The sequence below is a fragment of the Pseudorasbora parva genome, chromosome 15 (assembly GCF_024679245.1).
Source record: "Pseudorasbora parva isolate DD20220531a chromosome 15, ASM2467924v1, whole genome shotgun sequence".
Taxonomy (NCBI): domain Eukaryota; kingdom Metazoa; phylum Chordata; class Actinopteri; order Cypriniformes; family Gobionidae; genus Pseudorasbora; species Pseudorasbora parva.
Genome location: NC_090186.1, coordinates 3,284,241 through 3,308,637, shown reverse-complemented (window position 1 = coordinate 3,308,637; position 24,397 = coordinate 3,284,241). Strand labels below are relative to the sequence as shown.

At 37.1% G+C, this 24,397-nt stretch overlaps 1 protein-coding gene across 2 annotated transcripts in view; it reads right to left on the bottom strand.

Moving 5' to 3' along the window:
- Nucleotides 1-1,125: 1,125 nt before the first annotated feature.
- Nucleotides 1,126-24,397, bottom strand: part of nrl (neural retina leucine zipper) — a 65,682-nt gene continuing 42,410 nt past the window's right edge. For both annotated transcript variants that reach the window (XM_067416732.1, XM_067416733.1), the window contains 4 exons: nucleotides 15,189-15,813; nucleotides 7,151-7,423; nucleotides 3,329-3,544; nucleotides 1,126-1,505 (listed from right to left, as the gene is read on the bottom strand). In XM_067416732.1, coding sequence (XP_067272833.1) covers nucleotides 1,356-1,505; nucleotides 3,329-3,544; nucleotides 7,151-7,423; nucleotides 15,189-15,785 — 1,236 coding nt within the window. In that variant the 5' untranslated portion in view covers nucleotides 15,786-15,813 and the 3' untranslated portion in view covers nucleotides 1,126-1,355. The remainder of the gene's footprint in view (nucleotides 1,506-3,328; nucleotides 3,545-7,150; nucleotides 7,424-15,188; nucleotides 15,814-24,397) is intronic.

The following is a 24,397-nucleotide window of genomic DNA, read 5'->3' as shown; positions in this document are numbered from 1 at the left end:
AAAATTTTGTAAATGTTGGAAAATTGTATTTAACTTAATAAACTATTCAATTTAACTGGATTACTTGTTTTGATTTTTGTTTGATTTTCATTTTAGGATAATTGAACTTAATAGTTTTGGACAAAATTATAAATGTTAACCTGATTCAGCTAAATGGCACTGAATTAACCTTACGTAAAAAACTCATAGACCCTCCCCTAAAAGAAATCAGGACAGAAGTGGTTGAAAGCGGACAAAAGAGACGGATTAAAACATCAGGTGTAAACGGGAATGAGTCTCCCTCGTCTAATTGTGATCCGATCCACCAAAACGCATCTTAATATCAGGAGTAAACAGAGCCTAAAATGCTTTTTGTTTCAAATACTGTCAATTCTTTGATTCTGCACATATTCAGTGTCCATGCAAACTTACACATGTGCGAGTGTGAATACCTATGAATGCTAATTAAAGGGTTGGTTCACCCAAAAATGAAAATTAGATGTTGATCTGCTGACCCCCAGGGCATCCAGCATGTAGGTGTGTTTGTTTCTTCAGTAGAACACAAATGAAGGTTTTTAACTCACCCGCTGCTGTGTGTCGGTCATATAATCATGTGAATGGGTAACAAGTCTATGAGAGCAAAACATACAAACAAAAAAAACATGCTTAGACAACGTGCACAAAAAGCTGACGTGATCATAGACATATAGCATGTAGATCCTCATCAGACCGATCCGCGCAGGCACTAATGAGGATCTCCATGCTATATATCTATGATCACGCCGGCTTGACCTCACCAGACGGAAGTCACAGCCGATGGGAAAACTTGATGAGACTCGTCGGGATATGAGGTAAAATAATAACAAATACTGTTGTGTTTCTCACAGAAACCGATCGGTGTGTGTCTTCATAAATCAATATGTCGTCAGGAGCAGCAGGGTTTTTTGTGCACGTTGTCTAAGCATGTTTTTTTGTGTATTTTTTGCTCTCATAGACTTGTTACCCATTCACATGATTATATGACCGACACACAGCAGCGGTTGAGTTAAAAATCTTCATTTGTGTTCTCCTGAAGAAACAAACACACCTACATGTTGGATGCCCTGGGGGTCAGCAGATACACATTAAATTTTAATTTTTGGGTGAACTATCCCTTTAAATCATGTTGGTGGCATACAAGCTCACAATGGGCAAAAACACAATCCCATCAGCAGCAGCAGCAGCAGCAGCAATCCAATCCAGGGCTCAGGTCCACCTCACAATCAACCTGCTTTGGTTAAATAGCTTATTTTAAGTTGAGTTGTAGTTACAGCTCTGTTGAATTACTTTCACCCATCGCATACATCAGCTCTCTCTTCTGTTCACTGTTCATTTTGTCACAAAAAGTAATCCGGAGGAGTGGGAGAAGGCGAGGTGTTGGGATGGGAAGGCTGAGTGTCGTTCGAACTGATGAGCTTCTCGTAACGAGCTTTGTACGAGTCTCGCTCTCTCAACACGCGAGACAGCTCGCACTGCAGCTGCTCCAGCTGGAGGAATCAGAAGAGCAGATTAAACATACTGTACATTAATATTGGGTGTCATTTTTCAGTACAGGTTCATTTGATAACAGTAGTTAATTAACATGAACTAACACACTTCCTAATGTGTATTTAACAGAGGTGGACAAAGTACACAACTTCATTACTTGAGTAAAAGTAAAAGTACTGCTGGTCAAATATTACTCTGTTACAAGTGAAAGATTTTTCCTTGAGTAAAAGTATTTGTTTTCAAAAGTACTTAAGTATCAAAAGTAAATTTCCTTTTTTATGTCAACGCATTATTTTATTATTGTTGTATAAATGCACATTATGCCATCATGGTTTAAGCCCGTCAGTGATGCTCCATCTGACACACTAGCATACGACTAACTTAAACTCATTTAAATACTTGTAGAAAAGTTACGAAGCTCTTTATAAAGCTGCTGTCGCTTTAAGGCCGAATGCACGGATCCAATACACTGATACACATCTGATATTCTCACACTGTTCGCCTTCACTGAAGACAGAATCAACTTTGTTTATGTGAACACACCACAAAATGAGCATTTGGACATCCGTCCTCTTCCATTTTGCTATAAACTATAAATCAGTGTTTAATAAATGCTGTGAAATCATTGAACTTCACGAGACTCTACAAGAGTGATTCCTGAAAGGCTTTCTGCAAAAACCCAAACACCTCAAAGAAGAAAAAAATCATCCTCCGTCTTTCAAAGCTGCGACAGAAACGACTTTCGTCTTCGAGGACCTTGATAGAAATATAGTGGAGTAAAAAGTATGATATTTGTCTTTCAGATGGAGTGAAGTTAAAGTTATAAGTTTCCAGAAAAAATAATACTCAATTAAAGTACAGATACTCAAAAAGAGTACTTAAGTACAGTATGCGAGTAAATGGAATGATTGGAATGAAGTTGGTTCAATATAAAATTAAATAAATAAAAAGTGCCAAGTTGCTGTAGCTTAGCTTGCTACATTTTCATAGCTTCAGTGTAGTGAAGCTTAATTTAATGTAGAGTAACTACACTGTCAAAAAAAAAGAGTACAAAATTGTACCTTTTACAGTACAAGTGGCCGTCACTGGGGCACATTTTTGTACCTCTCAGTCAGGGATAGGCCAGTTCAGTCCTAGAGATTTGATGTCCTCCAGAGTTTATCTCCAACCCTTCTAAGACACCCCAGTATAAAACTCACAGCTCCCAGCATGCATTGCAGCATTAAGTATGTCACCATTGTTGAGACTCATATGCTGATTATTATTATTATTGTGTGTGTCTAAACAATCTAATCAATATCTAAAACGCCTGATCTGTGGCAAGCAAGTATTGTTGGTGAATATTATTGATTATTATTTTTATTCAGTGATGAGTTTAGTCAAACATTATTCTTCCTGATATAGTTTGTTTAGCTTCTTTTGTTTTGAGCAGATTGTTTTATTTCCACTGTAACAAAAACCACAAACTCACTTAATAATCCGAGTCAAACGGCACACCTAAAGCAAACACTGATCTCCATAATGGTGACCAAACTTTTCAATAAAACATCAAAAGCTAAACCTGTTAATTCTCAATACGAGCTTCTATAGACGTCTTTCAGGGTTGCAGCCAAACTCTGCAGGACAGCGGCTCTCTAGGACCGAACTGAGGAAAACTATGGGATAATTGGACCCTAAGGACCAATCGTGTACCTTTAAAGATACAGTTATATGTTTTGATCCCCAAGGAACTAAATTGTACCTCCACTGTACCTTTTTTTCTCAGAGAGTAGTAGCTTAGCTCACTACATTTTCAAAGTAACTTGCCCAACACTGTGTGTACCTGCTGTGAGAGAATATGTTTCTCAGACTCGAGCGCGTGCCGGTGCTGGAGCCTTTTGTACCGGCAGGACTGAGCATAACCACGATTCTTCAGCGTCCGTCTTTTCTGCTTCAAACGGACCACCTCGTCTTTGCTCACTCCACGCAGATGTCTGTTCAGCTCCCGCACTGACAGACTTACCAACTGCTCATCTGAAAATCGCTCATCCACCCCGCACTGAAAGAGACGGAGACAAAAAGACATAAATCCCAGAGATTTACCACAGAATAGACACATGATCATGATAATTAAAGCTTGATCAAACACTCAAAATGGAGAAATGAATAGCGCAGCACAGGATGCAAACAGCACAGTCATATAGAAGTATTATTTATTTGTTCGTTTTGCATCATGTCTTTTGTGTCAATACTAGATTCTCTCTATTAACTAGTTGCTTATTATCATGCATAATACTATGATATTGTCTGTTTATTAGTACTTAGCTATTATTAATGCCTTATTCTGCACTGCAAAAAATGCTTTTCTTACTTAGTATTTTTGTCTTGTTTCTAGTCAAATTATCTAAAAATTCTTACATTAGGAAACATTTACTAGACAAGTTAAAGTAAGTGTCTTGTTTTGGGAAAAAATAACTCAAAATTAAGAGTTTTATCTTAAAATAAGCAAAATAATCAGCCAATGGGGTGAGAAAAATAATGTTGTTTTCTGTTCCTCATTGTTAGATTATTTAGCTTATTTTAATCAAAAACTCTCTTCATTTTGAGTTATTTATCCCCAAAACAAGACAATTACTTTTGCTAGTCTAGTAAATACTTCTTGTTTTAAGAATTTTTTGATGTTTGGACTCGAAACAAGACAAAAACACTAAGTAAGAAAAGCATTTTTTGCAGTGTGGATGACCTTATTCTACATCCCATAATCAAACTTAACAACTATTTTAGTAACTATTAATAAGCAGTAATTAGGAGTTTATTGAGGCAACATGTGTGTTCTTCAATTTTACAAATGAATACTAATTCACCACCACCAGAAAAAAATATTTTTCTCATGACATCCGGTTGGATAATATGATAATGGCAAATCAAAAATGTATGAGCTTTGTGTGCCTATAGAGTAGGTGAGCGTCTTTGCACATTTCCATACAGCATAATCTGACTGAGTGTAAGTGACAGTGATCAGGATTACATCTCAATAATAGTAGATATTACCATAATCTGATAGCGCTGCTCCACATTTAGAGGCAGACATCCACCAGTCCTATCCATCGAACTGCTTTCAACACACCTCGCCACAATAATATCACTTAATGCGAAACAAGGCGTTGCACCAATGCTTTCTTATTGAATTTATGCAAACCCTTGTGAAAACGAACCAATAAAGAGTAAAACCAGATAACAAATAAAACAAAACTAAAAGGTTTACTGTTTTTGTTTTGTTTTAGTAAAAAAAAAAAATATACACACACACACACACACACACACACACACACACACACACACACACACACACACACACACACACACACACACACATAATTGTCTGTACTTAAACTTTTTTTATCATTCTTTAAATGAAAATGTTCTGTGTTTTAGAGGTGTAGGACTGTATTGTAACAATTAAAGTATGTTAAAAGTAAAAGATTTCATGGTACTGTAAGGAGATTTTTGTGTAGAATAACAGTAATAAACTGTAATTATAGGAAATAGACAAGAAATTACTGTCAATTATGTTTTGACAGTATTTTTCTGTTTTTAAACAGACTTTTTCTGGTGCCCATGCTGCCAAAAAATAACCGTTTTTTTACAGTTTCTTTTTTACATTGCACTTTATTTTGCAGTGTCGGGTTTACGGTGTATGTGAGTTTAGAATAAGTGTTTCCCACAGCATTAAGAGTATGTCTAAAGTCTGGATGCTCTACTATTTCTGGTAGATTTTCAAAGTGTGAATCCGTGCACACAATAAAGGCTATAAAGGCACAATCCATTGCGCTTTTCAGGAGGATTCCTTTCAGAACTACAAACACGAAAGGGTTAAAAACTACAAAACATACCAGATATGTGCGGCCGACGGTGAGAGGTTTAGATAAAGGTCTGAGTGACCTGAGTGAAAAATATTATTTTTCATCTAATAGCAATGTGGACTTTTATAAAGATCAGTTTGGCCATGATAACTATGCATTCATATGTGATGTCTCTGCAAGAAAGATTAACGTGCTACTACATTTCTCTCTGAATGAAATGAAATGTGGAGGCTGTGACAAGATGATTGACAGGCCAGTTTACGGTGATAGGATACGATAGAGATATGTCCCAAAGCTTGCCTACTCTTCTGCTACACACTCAAAAGTATGTACTTTTTCTTCACCAAAAAAATATTATTGGTTTAACTTAAAAAACGAAGTCATCTGGTTGCCATAACATGTTGAGTTCATTGAAATTAAAAGTTTTAAGTTAATACAAAAAGGATGTACATTCTCAAAAATGTTCAGTGTATTAATTCATTTTCAATGAACTCAAAATTTTAAGGCAACCAGGTAACTTACTTTTTAAATAATATTTTTTACAGTGTGGTATAAGTAGGCAAATTGGGACGCAGCATTTGTTCCCGTTCTGTGTTCTGGTCTGATCCCTCTCCCTGTGTATTTAAGCCCTGAAATTAAAATAAACTTTTTGTTTATCTGATTTTTTTAAAACAGTTTTTTTTTTGTGGCCTAAAACTTGTTTTGAGCCTATGGAGAAAATACTTCGGCCTGAAAAAGTCTGATAGCTGTTAAAGCATGGGCGTCGGAAGCAAATAAACAGCGTGTGGGTCCTCGCTCTCAGAATATTTTTTACTGGAGTAACGTTAGATGCCATTTACATTAAGTAAAAATATACCGCCCTTTACTAAACGATTGATTGGGCCAGACAAAATTAAAGAAATCAGTGAGTTATTAACCGTGGCTGTGGTGTAGGGGTAAGATGTGTCATCAAGATTTGACCCAAATCGATCTGAGGTTTGAATCCGCCTTTTGCCGCACTCGGTCTACTCCCTTTTCCCATCACATATCAGATCAGAAAGGCATTTATTTCAATAAAAATGGAGAAAATATTAGAAAAGTGTAAATAAAGCATCTAACGTGTTTTAATAATAAGTGTGTATCGGTTAGGGGTAGGTAAACAGACATGAGCTGAATTAGAGACGATAAAAATGAGTGAGCCCAAAATCATTGGTCTTAAAGGGTTAGTTCACCCAAAAATGAAATTGATGTCATTAATGACTCACCCTAATGTTTTATATTTAGTCTGAGATCGTATGCAAGTGGTATATATGGTTTGTTTTCAATCCTCAAATAAAGATTCAAACGGTTATTACTCAGCAGATTGATTCATGATGCATGATATTGAAATAAAGATTTGTTGAATCTTTATTTGAGGATTGAAAACAGACCCAGAAGAGAAGCCAATGCTGAATAAAGTCGTAGTTTTTGTTATTTTTGGACCCAAATGTATTTTGGATGCTTCAAGAGACTCTAATTAACCCACTGATGTCTCATATGGACTACTGTGATGATGTTTTTATTCCCTTTCTGGACATGGACAGTATAGTGTGCATACACTTGCATACGCTCTCAGACTAAATATAAAATATCTTAAACTGTGTGTGAAGATGAACGGAGGTCTTACGGGTGTGGGACGACATTAGGGGGAGGAGTTAATGACAGACATTTCATTTTTGGGTGAACTAACCCTTTAAAAAGTGTACACACACTGGTTCCGACGCCCATGTGTTAAAGTATCGCATGTATGTGATTGTGCTGATAGCAGTTTTAGGAGGGTTCACCTGAGAGACCTGCAGATGATGATGGTGGTGGTGATGATGATAATGGCCTTGCATTGGATGGTGTGGGTGATGGAGGCGGCTCTGTGGACTCAGGGGTTGAGAGAAGGGACTGGGCGATGTGTTGACATTGGAAAGAGATGGAGGGGTGGAAGAGACGACCAGTATGGGGCGGTGACACATGTCCGACGGCTTGTTAGGAATAACATCAGCACCGCTGTCACTGCTAGAGTCGCCCATGTGACTGCTGCTCGAACTCTGAGACAAAACTGGGAACTGGGAGTGAAAGATAAAGCAAAGAGATTAAAGAGTGCCACATTTTGGACGAAAAACCCCACCTTAAAAGGCCATTTTTATGCAGGGTGTCAGAATAAGATGGCATGTCAAGTGTTCTTGAAAACCGTGCTGTCACACACTGCAAAAAATGCTCTTCTTATTCAGTATTTTTGTCTTGTTTCCAGTCCAAATATCTAAATATTCTTAAATCAAGATGCATTTACTAGATAAATAAAATGACATAAGATATGTTTTCTTGATGAAAAACATCAAAATGAGTTTTTGCTTGGAACAAGTAAAATGATCTGCCAATGGGGTGAGGAAAATAATCTTATTTCTGTTTGGGACGGAAACAAGAAACAAGATTTCAATCAGAAATAAGATTATTTTTCTCACCCCATTGGCAGATCATTTAGCCTGTTTTAAGCAAAAACTCACTTCATTTAGATTTTATTTTCAACAAAACAAGAAAAAATATCTCATGTCGTTTTACTTATTTAGTAAATGCATCTTGATTTAAGAATTGTTAGATATTTAGACTAGAAACAAGACAAAATGTCTAAGTAAGAAGAGCATTTTTTGCAGTGCATTCCTCTGAGCTCAAAAAGTCCCTTGGCCACTGTTTTGTATGTTGCTCTAATCAATCACAGGTCATCGGTTCAATAATAGAGACTCCAAGACATGAAATGGATGTGTGAGATGAAGAAAACATTCAAAATATCAACATGTCCTCCAACCAATACGCCTAGATAGGTCGTTTGTCACGTCCTTGAAATACGACCCATTGGAGCGTTTACTAAAGTTGCGCCCCTATCGACATCAGGACACTTTCATTTTAACTCATTTTTCCCTTTTATCTGCGTAATATTTCAGCTTTTGCATAGCTCAGCTGGTAAAGCATTGCACTACACAACACCAACATGTGATCATGCCATCGTGAGTTCATAATGTGCTCATGAAGTGTGTATGATCTATAAATCACTGGGTAGGTTTAGGGATGGGGTGGGTGTAGTTGTAAATTAAAAAATATTTTTGCTAAATGGAAATATGACAAATGGTGGTAAAAAAAGTCCACACACTGCATTAAAATGAACACACATTTAGATTGGTAACGACAGCCATACGTCATTTCATGACGTCACGTAACACGACACGGTCTTTATTTTTAGACCAGCTAGAGGGCGCATGACTTTAAAACGTTAATATAGGTCGTAATAAGGTGCTAGAAAAACGACCTATAGAGTCATATTTTTTTGGAGGACAGGTTGCAAAATGTCCAGTGTCTGGGGCTCTAGGACACCCTTCTTGCAAGCAGGGGGCTCAACCCTACCGCCCTGCAGAGTTCATCTCTTAACCCAAATAGGGTGTTCAGGGTTACTTAAGAATTACAGGCAGGTGTGTTGAAGTCTATAGGAAGGTATGGTTGGCAAACCCTGCTGTAGTGTTACCTTGAGCACACTTGAACCAACTAATCCAGGGCTGTTTTCAAAATCGCCCCCTAAACCCTCAACCACTGTCCCCTACGTTAGTCCACTAATGGGTCACTTGAAGGAGTAAATGAAAGCAAGAGAGTGAATTTGGACAGCCGTACATCATCGGATGTACACTTGTTATCGAGGTGCAACATAGGGCTTTTGCACCAGAGGAACCTTTTCATAGTTTCTACTTTTGTTGTAAGTACCCAGATTTTGGCGTGTTCACACTGCAGGACCTAGGAACGATTTTACTTTTAGGAACTCCTTTTGAAAGGACGGTCTTCAGAGTAGGGTCTAACCCAGTAAATCTGCCCCTAAATGTGTGGTCTTCCATTGTTGTAGAGGTAATAAACTAAACTCAAGGGTGCGATAGAGAAACCTGGGGAGCTTCCCAATTCTTATTTGTGCATCCTCGTTTCCATTCCTAGCTTCCTTTCCTCGCGTCTTAGCTCCAGCTCCGGCCCTTCAGGATGCGAGGGAAGGACGCGAGGAAAAGACGTGAGGGCGGAGGAACTGAATCAAGTGAATTGATATATCCTCGCTCCCTTTAACGTCACTTTAAAGTGACGTCGAATAAGAATGACTCTGCACCGCAGGATTTAGTCGGGAATTAATGTTAATTCTTGAACATTAGAGATCACTATTTATATTGTGAGCTTCAGCCTCCACAAAATACCACATTTGTCCATATTTTAATTAATATTTCCAGTTATTATTAACAACGAATTACAGTTATTAACTGCTTTTTATTCGTTCTATTTGTTTCTTTCATTTTCTTGTGCTTTGGTATTATTCTGCAACTGTCAGGTGTGGTTTTTTTTTCACTCTTCACCTCCTCGCTGTGCAATTAAAGAATTGAGATCTCCTACAAGATGGCTGAGCTCCATCGGTTTCCAGGTCATAGGATGGAGGAAACGAGGAGGGATATTGAGAAGCACCCCTGGGCTTTAACTTGACCTAACTTCCTCTTCAAATTAGGCTTGCTGCGATAGACGGTGAAACACCGGTTACATCCCTTGCCGACCACGACACCGCCCCCACCGTCGTTTTGATTTTGAATTTTAATTTTCACCCAAATTGGTGCTAATTCTAAACCAAAAGTAAATGAGCACGGCACAAAGGCATTCACGATGCGTGCCTACTGCCGTGTTTTTAGTTCATGTCTATGGAAGCTTAACTTCCAAAGGAATTCGTTGAAAACACTCGCTTTGCTACGCACTGTTATGAATGCCAGAGCAGCCATGAGTGTTTTACTTTTGGTTTAGAATTAGTGATTCAAAAGCACCCGTCGGTGATACTGGTTTTACTGGTGTTGTCACTCGTCGACTAACAGGTGGGAACATTTTCTCACCGTCACATTCCTAGTTCAAATTGTTGCCATGCCTATCCCACAGAGTAAGAAGTCAGACCAAAGAATACGGTAACACTTTATTTGAGGGTTAATTCTCACAATTTACTATTTGCTTATTATCATGCATATTACTAGGATATTTATTAGTACTCATAAAGCACATATTAACCCTTTAACTGTCACCCCCCTTTTTGAAAATAGACATGAAAATGCACTATCCAAACTTAAATGGCTGTAATTCAAGAATGCATTGGAATATAAACCTCAATAAAACCTTTGGTCTTTTTTTAGAGATAACACTCAGCAGATTAAAAAAGTTATAAAAGTTTAAATTAACTGTAAATGAAAAATACTGTACTAAATATTTTTTATTTTATATAAAAGATATATTTAAAAAAAATGTTTTACTCTAAAATTACTATGAAAGGAAAGCCATTTGTCTAATCAAGATTTGTTCCAAATTTGAAGTTGATATCACAAAAATTGAAGTTCCCATGAGATTTTGTTTAGAGGCAGTACTAAAAATAGCCACCGGGTGTAATCGACATTCCACTGCTTGTTTTTTTTATGCATTTTCCTGTAAATTTCTGTCCAATTATCACTTCCATTACAAAACAGTCACCAAATATGGAACCTTGAGACTCTGACCTTTCCGACGATGTGTGTTTTGTCAAGATTAGAAAAGACTTTGATTATTAAGTAGTTAAAATAAATTTTGTAATATGAGACATGACAACGCCCACTAGGCTAGAAGCAATTTGAGGACCGTTTCCATGGTAACACAACATCCGATTTCAAAACAGTTTTCAATGGATGAATTTTGAGTTTGTAAGCTTTCAAATGATACCTAATTTATGATTATTACTAAAATATAGGATACGAAAAAAAGGCCATCAAAAAAGAGTGCCAAGCGTCCCACCTGTGAGAGGTAAATGCCTGACCATATTCTACACCACATCCTACCCAATACCTAAACTTAACAACTACCTTACTAACTATTAATAAGCAGTAAATTAGGAGTTTATTGAGGCACAAGTAATTGTAAATAGTGAATATGTGTTCCAAATATTAAAGGGGTCATATGATGGTACATGCACTTTTACATGTTGATTGTGTGGAAATGTGTTTTGGCAATGCCTGTACACAACCGTCCTATAATAATAAAAATCCATCCAGAGTTTATTTTATATCTCCTTATATGTTTTCCCCTGTCTCAAATCGAGCCGCTCGAGCATGTGACGTCACACACGCCCCTCCCAAGACTGTTGATTGACAGCAGCGTTTCAACACAGACCCGCCCTGAGCGAGCTCATCATAGTAAAGCCCTGCATTTATGCCCAAGCCCGACGGGCCCCGACTTTTTTACGCCCCTCGGGCCGGGCTTCGGGCCAATTTTCATGTCATACCTAAAACGCGGGCCGGGCTTCGGGCCTTTTTATAGGCTTCTCCTTCGTTTTATATTTATTTTATCAATTAAAAGGAACAATGAGTTCTGCGCTGGTGGAAACAACACGAGACCATAATAGCTAACGCGACTGTCAAGATGGCTCGCACAGTGTTCAGAGCATAGGTTCAGAGTCCGCGATAGCAGCAGCGCGCCTTTCTTCAGCACGGAGACACACTGCAAGCGTGGTGTGAGCATGGCGTTTCTGTTGCGTGTCATCCGCGGGGCGTCTGGTGCTATTAATGTACAGGGAAGCCCTATACTTCATGTTAAATATAAATATATTGCCTATTGATACAGCAAAGACAACTTCGGCAGTAGCCGGCCCATACCATATCCATGGTATTGACGGCAAAAGGCTACAGAATAATTCGTTCTGTATTGACTGGTTTAATATTTCAAAATCGATAATTAGGCTATGTTGTCTTTTATTATTACAATTAGGCCTATCTGCATTTATGTTAACCTACAGACTTTCAAACATTATGTCATTATGTGTCACAATGTTTTATGGGCTATATGTTGTAGTCAGATAGATATGGTGCTGCAACACGCATCGCCGCAAATGACTAATGCAAGCCAACGCAAATGGCCGTAAATGAAACTTAAAATAAGTCTAAGATAGACAAAAACACCATCATCTTCAATAAAAATGAATGAGATGAATGAGATCATTATCTTACCAGTGCGTCGCGCTCTCTTATGTGGTATTTGAATCTGAAATAAGCTGCTGAATAAAATGCATCTTAATCTTTTGCTTCCGTTGCTGTAAACTCCGTTAAATGAGCATATACCCCGGGAATTGAAGATGGGATTTATATTCATTTGCGTAGGTGTAAGGTAGGCTATAAGACAACCTGCATGTGCTTTTTTTATTTTATTTGTTTAGCTTCGTTTGCGAGAGCCGCGAGCAGAATCAGCCTGCCTCAGCTCGTCAAAAATGCCTTTTAGGCTACTGGTGGTAATAGTTGGCGAAATTAACTAACATTGTGATGCTTGAAGTGTTTTATGGATTTTATTATAGGCAAGACAAGTCAAGAGTTGATTTGAGAGACTAAATTAATTAAATATGCGGTTAACTCACTGTCGGCCGCTGGCCGCTTTTGGTCGTCACTTAAAAAAATTAAAACATTAATTTAACAAACAAAAAAATGCTCTAAACATTTTTCTAAATTAACGTACTAAAGAAACGAAACGAAAAATAACTACTTTGACATTAAAAACAAAACAGAACTATTTTAATGGCTGCAACAATGTAAAAAAAAAAAAAAAAAAAAAAAACGGGCTCTAGTCGGACTCGGGCCGAGAATTTTGATAAGCTGTCGGACACGGGCCGGGCTAGGGCCTCAGCGTCTCGGGCCCGGGCCGGGCTAGGGCCTAGATTTGAGGCCCGTGCAGGGCTCTACATCATAGTCCGCCATTGTTGATTCACTGGAGCAAAATGGCGTCTAAGCGATGGTGGTGTTCTGTTCTTGAGTGTAATAATGAATACAACAGTCATTCTGATGTTCCTAAATCCGAACCGCTGAAGACGCAGTGGCTGAGTTTTATTTTCGAAGGGAATATTCCCCCGATCAACAGCGATGCTTTCATGTTTGCACCATGCGAATCATTTCTCACCCGACTGTTTTATAAACAAAGGTTATTATGAAGCAGGTTTTGCTACGAAGCTGCTCCTGAATAAAGGATCGGTACCAACTATTCCTGTTCCTGCTGCACCCCCAGAAGAAGTGAGTGTAGTTTGAAATGCCTGCACGCTTCACAATGAATGAATGCGGCTAAAGTTTACAGGGTTAGTTACGGCATGCTTTTCTATGTATGACGTTCTCAATATAATTCATAATCTCACATTTATAATGAACAACACGTTATGTTTATTGTGTTATTACAAACCGTGTACGCTGGGGATAAAGTTAATGTGGTAACACTACACTTAGCTTGCTTCTGAAGATGGTTTATAACGGTGTCTGTTGAAACATTCCTCCTGTGGTGACCTAAAGTCAGTGCTTCAGCCCTGACAGTTGTACCTAACACTGCATAGATAACATTACACATCACTGACAAGCCTACATTTACTGAAAAAAGCTTTTCATGACCATTAGCTGTAACATCAATCTGTCAATAAACTAATGTAAACATCAATAAACATTCGTATCTCACTACACTCTCAGAAAAAAAGGTACAGTGGAGGTACAATTTAGTTCCTTGGGGAACAAAATATATAACTGTACCTTTAAAGGTACACAATTGGTCCTTAGGGTCCAATTATCCCATAGTTTTCCTCAGTTCGGTCCTAGAGAGCCGCTGTCCTGCAGAGTTTGGCTCCAACCCTGAAAGACGTCTATAGAAGCTCGTATTGAGAATTAACAGGTTTAGCTTTTGATGTTTTATTGATAAAGTTTGGTCTCCATTATGGAGATCAGTGTTTGCTTTAGGTGGGCCGTTTGACTCGGATTCTTAAGTGAGTTTGTGGTTTTTGTTACAGTGGAAATAAAACACATAATCTGCTCAAAACAAAAGAATCTAAACAAACTATATCAGGAAGAATAATGCTTGACTAAACTCATCACTGAATAAAAATAATAATCAATAATATTCACCAACAATACTTGCTTGCCAAAGATCAGGCGTTTTAAATATATTGATTTATAAAAACATTCTAAAGGGGGAAGTTTAGATGCACATAGATATCAATAATCAGCATATGAATCTCAACAATGGTGACATACTTAATGATGCAATGCATGCTGGGAGCCGTGAGTTTTATACTGGGGTGTCTTAGAAGGGTTGGAGATAAACTCTGGAGGACATCAAATCTCTAGGACTGAACTGGCCTATCCCTGACTGAGAGGTACAAAAATGTACCCCAGTGACGGCCACTTGTACCTTAAAAGGTACAATTTTGTACTCTTTTTTTTGACAGTGTACGGTACGCTAACGTTACCCTGCCAGAACATAAAAAGATAGAACTAAGTGAAATTACGTTAACCAGCCATTCAGAAACGTTCAGCTCGCCGGGCTGTCATCTTGTTTTGGGTTCAAATCGATACGATGTGTCTTAGAGACTCCCGTTGCCATTCTTTCTCCAAAATATACCGCAACTGTTGTCAAGGACAACACTTCACACGAGTGTGTCAAAACGCCCCACAGAACAGAGGGGCGGGGTGGGCAAAGCTCGTTATCATTTAGTCGTATGAACTGAAATGGCTTGGTGAAAACAGGTCTGTTTTTGTCCAGGTAAGGAGAATTTTTAATTAAAGTATATTACTAAATTCTAATTTAGACACTAAATAATCATATTAACTTGTACAAAAATAGCATTATATGACCCATTTAAAGTGTTACCAAGAACATGTACTTGCATTGCTATGTAATGTGTTACTCAACAAATTTTGGAATGCATTGGCGTCCAAATTTGAGCTTCAAAGCATTTGTATTCATTTGCTTCGGTCTGACACACAAACAAATTTGTAGTCCAAATGTCTAAGCTCATACCTGTGAATTCACGGCAGCAGCAGCGGAGTTTAGCAGGGCCTCCACTGCATCCTCACATCCCAGAAATCCTCCTCGATCCCGGTCGCCTCGCTCCGGAACTCCCCCAAGAGCTCCAAGAAGAGATGCGGCTCCTCCAGGTTCTCCGCCAAATTGCTGCTGCAATGCAGCCAACCAGAGCAGATCCTCCAGGGAAGTTGGGTTTGAGCACGGAGCGGGGCCTCCAGTGGCTGGACTCCCATCTAGGTTTCCTTGAGAGCCGGAGCTCTGCCCAGATATGTATCCAGTGGAGATGGACAGCGGGAAAGAGAGAGAAGAGGAAGAGGAGGATGCAGATGGAGGAGGGTGTCCGTCACTGAGCGTTGGGGATGGAGGGAGTGAGGTGTAGGGGCTGGAGCTGAGACTGGAGTCGGGAGGAGGGCAAGGAGCATACGGAGAACTGGTCGTCTCCTGATGGATGCCTGATTTGGGATATAAGCAGGTTGCAGGAGGCGGAGGGGTGTCTGGCTTCCCTTCAAACTTGAGCAAGTCGAAGTCGTTGAGATACTCCATGGCCAGGGGGCTTGGGGGCAGAGAGGGCAGCGGCAGAGACGAAGACATCACTGGGTCAACAGGAAATCGTTGTTGTCTTTTAGTTTTAAAGGCACACAACAACAGACCTCAGTTTTTACACAGAGAGAGGAACAATAATGTGCCAAATTGTTTTAGGCTTCCAGTTTTATCATCTAAAACTGGCAGAGGGAAAGAAAGAGAAAAGATAGTGAGAAGACAGCCACTTTCTTCTCCGTCACTGTGAACCCTAATACTCAACTTAAACACATTAGTTCAATCAAATGAACTTTTATGAGTATTTAGAACTTTCTTTTCATTTTGAGTTCACAAAACTCACACATTTTGAATAATCTGAATGGTTTCATTGTTTTGAGTTCTCTGAACTTGTTTCTTTTAATTTAGACTAACTTAAATTTAACCGAATCTAGACTGGGATTTATATTTAACGGCATACTTTGCCATGACACTCAAAGGGGAGAGTAAAAGCTGAAATTAAGTGTTATATTATGTTTTTTGTATTGGTTTGAGTTGAGCCAACTTAACTTATACAAATTAGTTCAATCAACTGAACTATTATGAGTATTTAGGACTTTCTTTTCATTTTGAGTTCTCAAAACTCACACATTTTGAGTAATCTGAACTGTTTCATTGTTTTGAGTTTTACGAACTTGTTTCTTTTAATTTAGACAAACTTAAATTTAACCGAATCTGGACTTGGATTTATATTGCCATGATACTCAAAACAAGGGAGAGTAATTGCTACAATTAAGAGATATATTATGTTTTTTGTGGAAGATTAATGTTAAGCAAGAGATTTAGTAGTGTTGGTTATGCTAGTTCAGAAGAGATTCTGTTGTGTTGGTTTTTTTGGGGGGTTTCCATCATGGTGACGAGTGGAGGATGAGCTTAGTTTGAGTACAGATTAATATTAAATGTTCTATGTTTTATATTGTTGTAATCATTCAGCAAGTGATACGCTATGCAAATGATATCAAAGCATTGTGTTACCAATTAGCAAGGCAGCATTTGTTGAATTAGCTAGTTTAAGATAATCAGGTTTCCATTATTAAAAATATTTAAATTAAGAAACTCAAAGTTTAAGTAAATAGAACTGGCAGATTTTTATTTTGTAATCATACATTGTGTTAGCTCTTCACTTGAAGCTAATTCACACATTTAACTTAAAATGATCATGTAATCTAAATTAAAATAGTTTTAGTAGTGGAAATTTATGGAGCTATAACTACAGTGTAAACCTCATACTGGCAAAAGTAAAAAAAAAATTAGGCAATCAGTTGCCTACATTTTTTAAAGCTACACTGTGTAACTTTTTTAGTTTCTTCTTAGCTAAAAACACTTAGTTCTTTCAAAAATACATGTGCTCATTAATGTATATTTCCTTCTTTCAAGTAATAAAGTATTCTGGTAAGTTTATAATATGCCATTGAAAACACATACGGGTGAGGGGTTCGAATGACGGTCGCCATGTTGCCCCTCCATCTTGAAAGTACATTAGCCAAAGAGGGACATACCCGTAAATTCAAGCTTTACTTTTCGCGTTTTAACACTCGATGACACTCATAGACGAGGTCGAACCGGATGCCATCTTAAACTTGGACTAAATCGGCCACCGTAGGAGTTAAAACGAAATCAGAATTGAGAGGAACAGAAACTAATATTCACTGGATGGTCATATACCTTTACACCGCTAGATGAGGAAAATATCACACAGTGGAGCTTTAAAGTTAAGAAATTCGAAGTTTAAGTAAGCAGAACTGGCAAAAAATATAAAGTTAATTCATACATTTAACTATTTAAATATAAAGTTAATTCATACATTTAACTATTTAAATATAAAGTTAAATTTAAGTTTGTCTAAATGAAAAGAAACAAGTTCAGGTTACTTAAAATGTTTCAGTTCTGTGAACTCAAAAGAAAAAGTAAGGAAAGTTCTAAATACTCATAAAACTTCATTTGATTGAATTAATGTGTTTAATTTTAGTTGGCCAATTAATTGTTGCGCCAAAAGATTTTTTACCAAAAAACTTTTTTAAGGACTCCATTTGCATTTTGCTTAAATAAGGTAAATTGTGAAAGTATTTATTTAAACGTCCAAAATATTTTTTGTACTGTCTTAAGTTTATGTAGGTTGTTATTGGGGATCTGAATAAATAAATAAAAAGGTCAAGTTCAAAAAGTCAAAGTCCCTTAATTTTAACTCCATATAGTGCAGGTACTGTTTGATAATCTATGATTAAATGATAGTTTGAATTCATTAAGAGGTACTGACTAACATACTTCCCAGCGTTTAAAAGACGTCTAATAGCTGTCCAAACACAGCCCTGACATCTAGGCTAAAACGAGGCAAAATTTGGGCATCAATAGATGTCTAACCCTAGCCCAAGAATAGTCATCAAGAACATGAACATGTCAAATAAATGAAACCAAACACCTTTTTATCACTGTTGACTTTGCTTACATGATGGAATATCATACATCTCGCAAGTTATTTAGGCAAAAACAAAATGCAATCAAACTCAAGATTGTTTCGGCTAGAAGTGGTTTCCTCATGGCCGGATTATATTGGGGTCTACAGTTAACCGAGACGGTGAAATGACGGCTATTGCTTGCTGGGAATCCATTAGACACAAGAGTCAAGAGACAAGAAGATTCACAAAACTGGCTTGATATTACAATAATGGATGATAACACCATTGTTAAAGAATAAAATGTAAGACATATGTTATCTTTAAACCAGTTTTAAAGAACCTTTGTGGCTCTTTATTTACAGTATTGGCTAATTATGAATCATGTTGATGTGTGTGTGGCAAACAGTTTGAGATTAATAGAGGAAAGGCCTAAATCCAATCCCATAATCTTAATCCATCAATCTAGTCATTCCACAGAACGGCTGCTCCTTAACATAATGTACTCAAACAATAGTGGGTTTTCTGAGGACACATAAACTATAGATATAGATATGTTCATTATAAACACATCTTATCTATACATTTTCATGTTGAAATGTATTAAAAAATGGTTTTAATACAGTAACGAGCAAAAAGACAGACTTAAATGGTTACATTGACTAAAAATAGTACAAATATGAGGATAAAATATTACTGAAACACCTTGAGATTATGCAAGCTTCTACATTTTATTATTAATTAGCATGTATTTAAGTTATATATTAAAAAAGTGAATCCGTTTCCCTTCATATTGAGCCAGAGCTAGATTATAAACTACCTTATAATTAATTATAATTACCTATTAAAAATCTACAAGCAATAATTAAGAAATAATTAACGGAACATTTATTTTGTAACGTTAGCTTTAATTACAACATTAGCATTAACCACCAATAAACCGTTTAAACCCTTAATCATTACTGTAGAGACTGGTTTACCTTCAGATGGTTTTTAGCAATGTAAGAGAAAATAAATTTGGAAACGAGAGGGGAATAAAAGAGATGAAAAAGAGTATCAGGATAAAACTAGCATGACTTTAGAGAGGAAGAAAAAGTTCTTACCGTGTGTTGATGTGGACAGCTCACACACATCCTGAGGTAATGACTGACTGATTGACTCCTGCCATGAGTGTGTGTGCGTGTGTGTGTGTGTGTGTCAGTGTGAGAGCTTGTGTTTGGTGTGTGTGTGTGTGTGTGTGTGTGTGAGTGTGAGTGCCCCATCTCTCCCCCCTCTGACCCCCCCCCCATCCCGCTCCAAATCCCCCTCCATCCCGTCTCTCTCTCTCTCTCTCTCTCTCTCTCTCTCTCTCTCTCTCTCTCTCTCTCTCTCAATTTATTCTGAAAATGGTAAACTAGTTAAAACTTGTTTGATTTCTCCAGTTAAGTTAAAATGATTAACAATCCCTCCAGCCAAACAGGCAAAGACGGTTACAAACCCGGCCAAAACCCCAAACTTTTCTGTAACTATAAGACACACAATTTACAGGAGTTCTTGATCGACCACACGGCTTATCATCACACCTGTATAAATATACACACACACACATATATGTCCGATAGGAGTTTTTATTATAATATTCATAGAGAAACAGGCCTGATTATGAGCGGTTCACATCAATCAGAGAGTCATTCTGTGCTGCCATCTAGTGCACTACCCGGAACATCGGCTTTGATTCTCAAAATAATGCTTATACAAATACAACATGAGAGTATGGAATAACTATAATAGCACTATAAAGTGTTTCTTTACATTCTTTTGTCCATGTAATAATGGTACAAGCACATGGCAAGCTTTTATTCATTCCCAGCATGAATTCTTGATAATCGAAAATTCAAATTTTACTAGTTAAAATGCTCATTTTTGATATCAACAATGAAGTTATCACTCACAGAAATATGGATTTAGGATATCAGGAATTAAATTTACACTAGTAAAAACTATAATTCTTGATATCTGTTTTATGGCAAGCCATTTGGACTTTTATTCATTCCCAGCACATGAATTCTTGATGACGACAACTACATTTTTACTAGTTAAAACTTTCATTTTTGATATCAGAAATAGGATTTTTACTAGTAATAATGGCAATTTTTGATATCAGGAATTACATTTCAACTAGTAAAAACTAAAAAATGCTGGGTTAAAAACAACCCAAGTTGGGTTGGAAATGGACAAACCCAGAAATTGGGTTGTTTAAACCCTAGTAAATGGACTCATTCAATACAACCCAATTTCTGCGTTTGTCCATTTTTAACCCAACTTGGGTTGTTTTTAACCCAGCATTTGTTAGAGCGTATAAATCTTGATTTCTGTTATTTTATTTTATATATGTCATTTTGACTTTAGTCATTTTTGACTATGGTGACATTTCACTAGTGAAAATACAATTACTAATATTAAGAGTTTTTACTCAAGGATAGACATTTGCACTAGTAACCACATAATAATTGATATAAAAAATTAAGGTTTTAATAAAAGTTATACTATTGCTTTGTAATATTTTTAATGGCAAGCCATTTTGACTTTAGTCGTTCCCAGCATATCAATTCTTGATATTGACAAATAACTTTTTACAATTAAGTTAAAATACTCATTTTTGATACCAAAAACTGGATTTTTACTAGTATTAATGGCTATTTTTAATATCAGGAATTACATTTCCACTAGTAAAACCTATAATTCTTGATATCTTTAATTGTATTTTCAATAGTTTAATGTCACGGCGCAATCCAAATTCAAATGTTGATATCAAGATCTTACTAGTTGAAATTCCAGGAAACTATTTTGGCGAACACATATTCACTATTAACTACATTTTTTGCCTAAATAAATCCCTAATTACTGCTTATTAATAGTTTGTAAGGTAGTTGTTAAGTTTCGGTATTGGTATGGCAAGTCATTTTGACTTTTATTCATTCCCAGGATCTACATTTCTTGATATCAACAATTAAATTTTAACTAAAAACTCTTGATATCAGTAATTGTTTTTTCACTAGTGAAATGTCACCATGCTGCCATTAAAATTCAATTCTTGATGTCAACAAGATTGTTACTAGTAAGAAAGCCAGATATTGGAAATTATATTGATATCAATAATTGAATTTGAATGGCATTTCACTAATTACTGATATCAAAAATATCTGTACATGTATTTAAACATGTTAAATTCATTTTTTTACTAGTTGAAATTGAATTGTTGATATGAAGAATTCATATTTCTGCGAGTGATGACAAAATTTCTGATAATCAGAAATTAGCATTTTAATTGGTGAAAAATGTATATCAAGTTTTCATATTCTGGTAATGAATAAACATCAAAATGGCTTGCCATACAAGCATCTATTTCTACTTACTATCAGAAGTTTTGATGACCTAAACCATTAGTAAACCAAATCCATTTTTGTGTCGCCCTAGTCAAGAAAACCTTCCTATCGAAATCTCTATCATAATTTTGAACTAATCCCAAAGAAGGCTAATGAGAATTACTAACATAAACTAGAGTAGATATTCTTAAACAATACCCAAAAGATACTCCTTTCCTGTCCTGTACAATGTAATTATATAAGTACAAACTATAGATCTGAAATAATAATAATAGTCTTGATAATGTATTAATTTGATTATTAGTTGATTCTCATTTCAAAAGTACAACACAATAGTGATTCCATTAGGAGTCTTGAAATGTGCAATCATTGACCTAATAATACATTTGTCTTGTGCATAACAAAGCTGTTGTGTTTGTGTCTTTGTGTGTGTTAAGCACTATGTAATTGGGGAGGTTTACTGTTGGGCAAAAAATTGCAAACTAGCACTTTTAATGATCCTGGGGGGCTGGAGATGTTAATCTGAGGTGCCTAATAACGTCTCGTTGAGGAATCAATGTGGTAATAATGTCTGAGCAAATCTGATTTAGACACTGCGAGTAATACAGTGAGAAGTGTAATCTCTCTGACACACACACACACACACACACACACACACACACACACACACACACACACACACACACACACACACACACACACACACACACACACACACACACACACACGTGTGTGGAGTTACACATGCACATTTGAAATTTGCATGTAAAAAAAAACCTTAGTACAATAAAATTATATATAACAGTTTATACATATTATAAATTCACATACATACATTTACACTTATCAGGCATAACATTATGACCAGTGAAGTAAATAACACTGATGATCTCTTCATCACGGCTCCTGTTAGTGGGTGGGGTATATTAGGCAGCAAGTGAACATTTTGTCCTCACAGTTGATGTGTTAGAAGCAGGAGAAATGGGCAAGCGTAAGGATTTGAGCGAGTTTGACAAGCGCCAGATTGTGACGGCTAGACGACTGGGTCAGAGCATCTCCAGCTCTGCAGCTCTTGTGGGCTGTTCCCGGTCTGCAGTGGTCAGTATCTATCAAAAGTGCTCCAAGGAAGGACCAGTGGAGAACCGGCCACAGGGTCATGGGCGGCCAAGGCTCATTGATGCACGTGGGGAGCGAAGGCTGGCCCGTGTGGTCCGATCAAACAGACGAGCTACTGGAGCTCAAACTGCTCCAGAAGTTAATGCTGGTTCTGATTGAAAGGTGAAAGGTTCCCTGAAAATAATTGCACACCTTACGTTTGTCAACCAATCAGATTCAAGCATTCATCAACCCTGTAGTATAAATATATATTACATATATTGTTTAGTGAAAGAGATTGCTGAAAACTCTTCTGTTATGTTCAGTGGGAGCATTTTAGGTAAGATTTTTAAAGAATGATACTTTTAAAAAGAGAACCTAACCACAAATCGCCAGCACTCCAGTAAAATTCACAATTCATGTCTAACAGCCAGAACATAATCTTCCTGCAAATGCCCTGATTTCACCCTAAACATAATCTCATACGAGGTCACGACACGAGTAGGATGAGAAATTAAGGTGTGCAAAAGAGAGAAAGCCAAGCAAATTCGTTAAAGGGATGGTTCTGTTTTTTTCTTTTCTAGGCTTGGTTGTGTTTATGGGGCGCAGTATAACATGTCTCAATACTTCTTTTTTTATAAACGCTGTATTTTTCTTCTATTCTCCCTTTATTCCACACCGCTGTCTCCACTGTCCTCTGAACGGCTCGTTTGCTTCCTGCTTCTATGAAGCCCCTCCCTCTGAAAAACGCAATGGTCTTCGATTGGTCAGATGGCCAAATGTAGTTTCCTGTATTTTTATTGGCTGAAGTGCCAAGCACAGGTTAAGGCCGCGCTCCTTCCCATTACGGGCAGATGTCAAATCTGCGGAGACTAGCGAGGGTTTATGATGTCACCAACCCAGGAAGAAGCTCGTTGTAGTCCAAACCGGCCATTTTTGTAGAAAAAAATAAACTGCCGTAACTTTAAAAGACAATATCTCCGTTTGCATTGAACTTTCAGCGCTGTAACTTTGCAGATACTGTTTATGCTCAAGCAGCGACATTACACACTAACTAAAGTTAAAAAAGTCAAATCGCATGCAACCACCCCTATAAGTCATATGGAAGTGTTTTTCCCCCAAATGTCTGTTTTACAGAAGTCTTGACTGAAGCATTTTAATGGAGCAAGCCAAGCCTCCAGCCCTCCAGCACTGTGTCCATCTGATCCTGAGATACATGTCCTAATCCACACTAACACTGTAACAAGCTACAGATTAACTATTTCATCCTGCACCCCCATCCCTCGCCCCACACAAAACACATTTATGTTACATCCACAAGGGTTTAACCCCTTACTGCCCCCCCCCCCCGAGAATAGACATGAAAATGCACTATCCAGACTTAAATGTGGTCTTGTTTTAAAGGTGACACTCATTAAAGCATTTAAAAAATAAAAAATGAAAAAGTTATGGAAGTTTAAATTGACTATAAATCTATAAATATATATATATATATATATATATATATATTATACTATAAAATTACTATAAAATCAAAGTGATATGTCTAACCAAGTTGTGTTCCAAATTTGAAGCTGATATCACAAAAATGTAAGTCCCAATTGGATTTTGTTTAGCCGTAATACCAAAAATACCCGCCGGTTGACACACACATTCCATTATAATTAGTTTTCTCCATAACAAATGAATAGATTTCTGTCCAAATATAACTCCTCTTGCCAAAAGTGGAACCTTGAGGCTCAGTCTGACGATAGTATGTGTTTTGACAAGATTA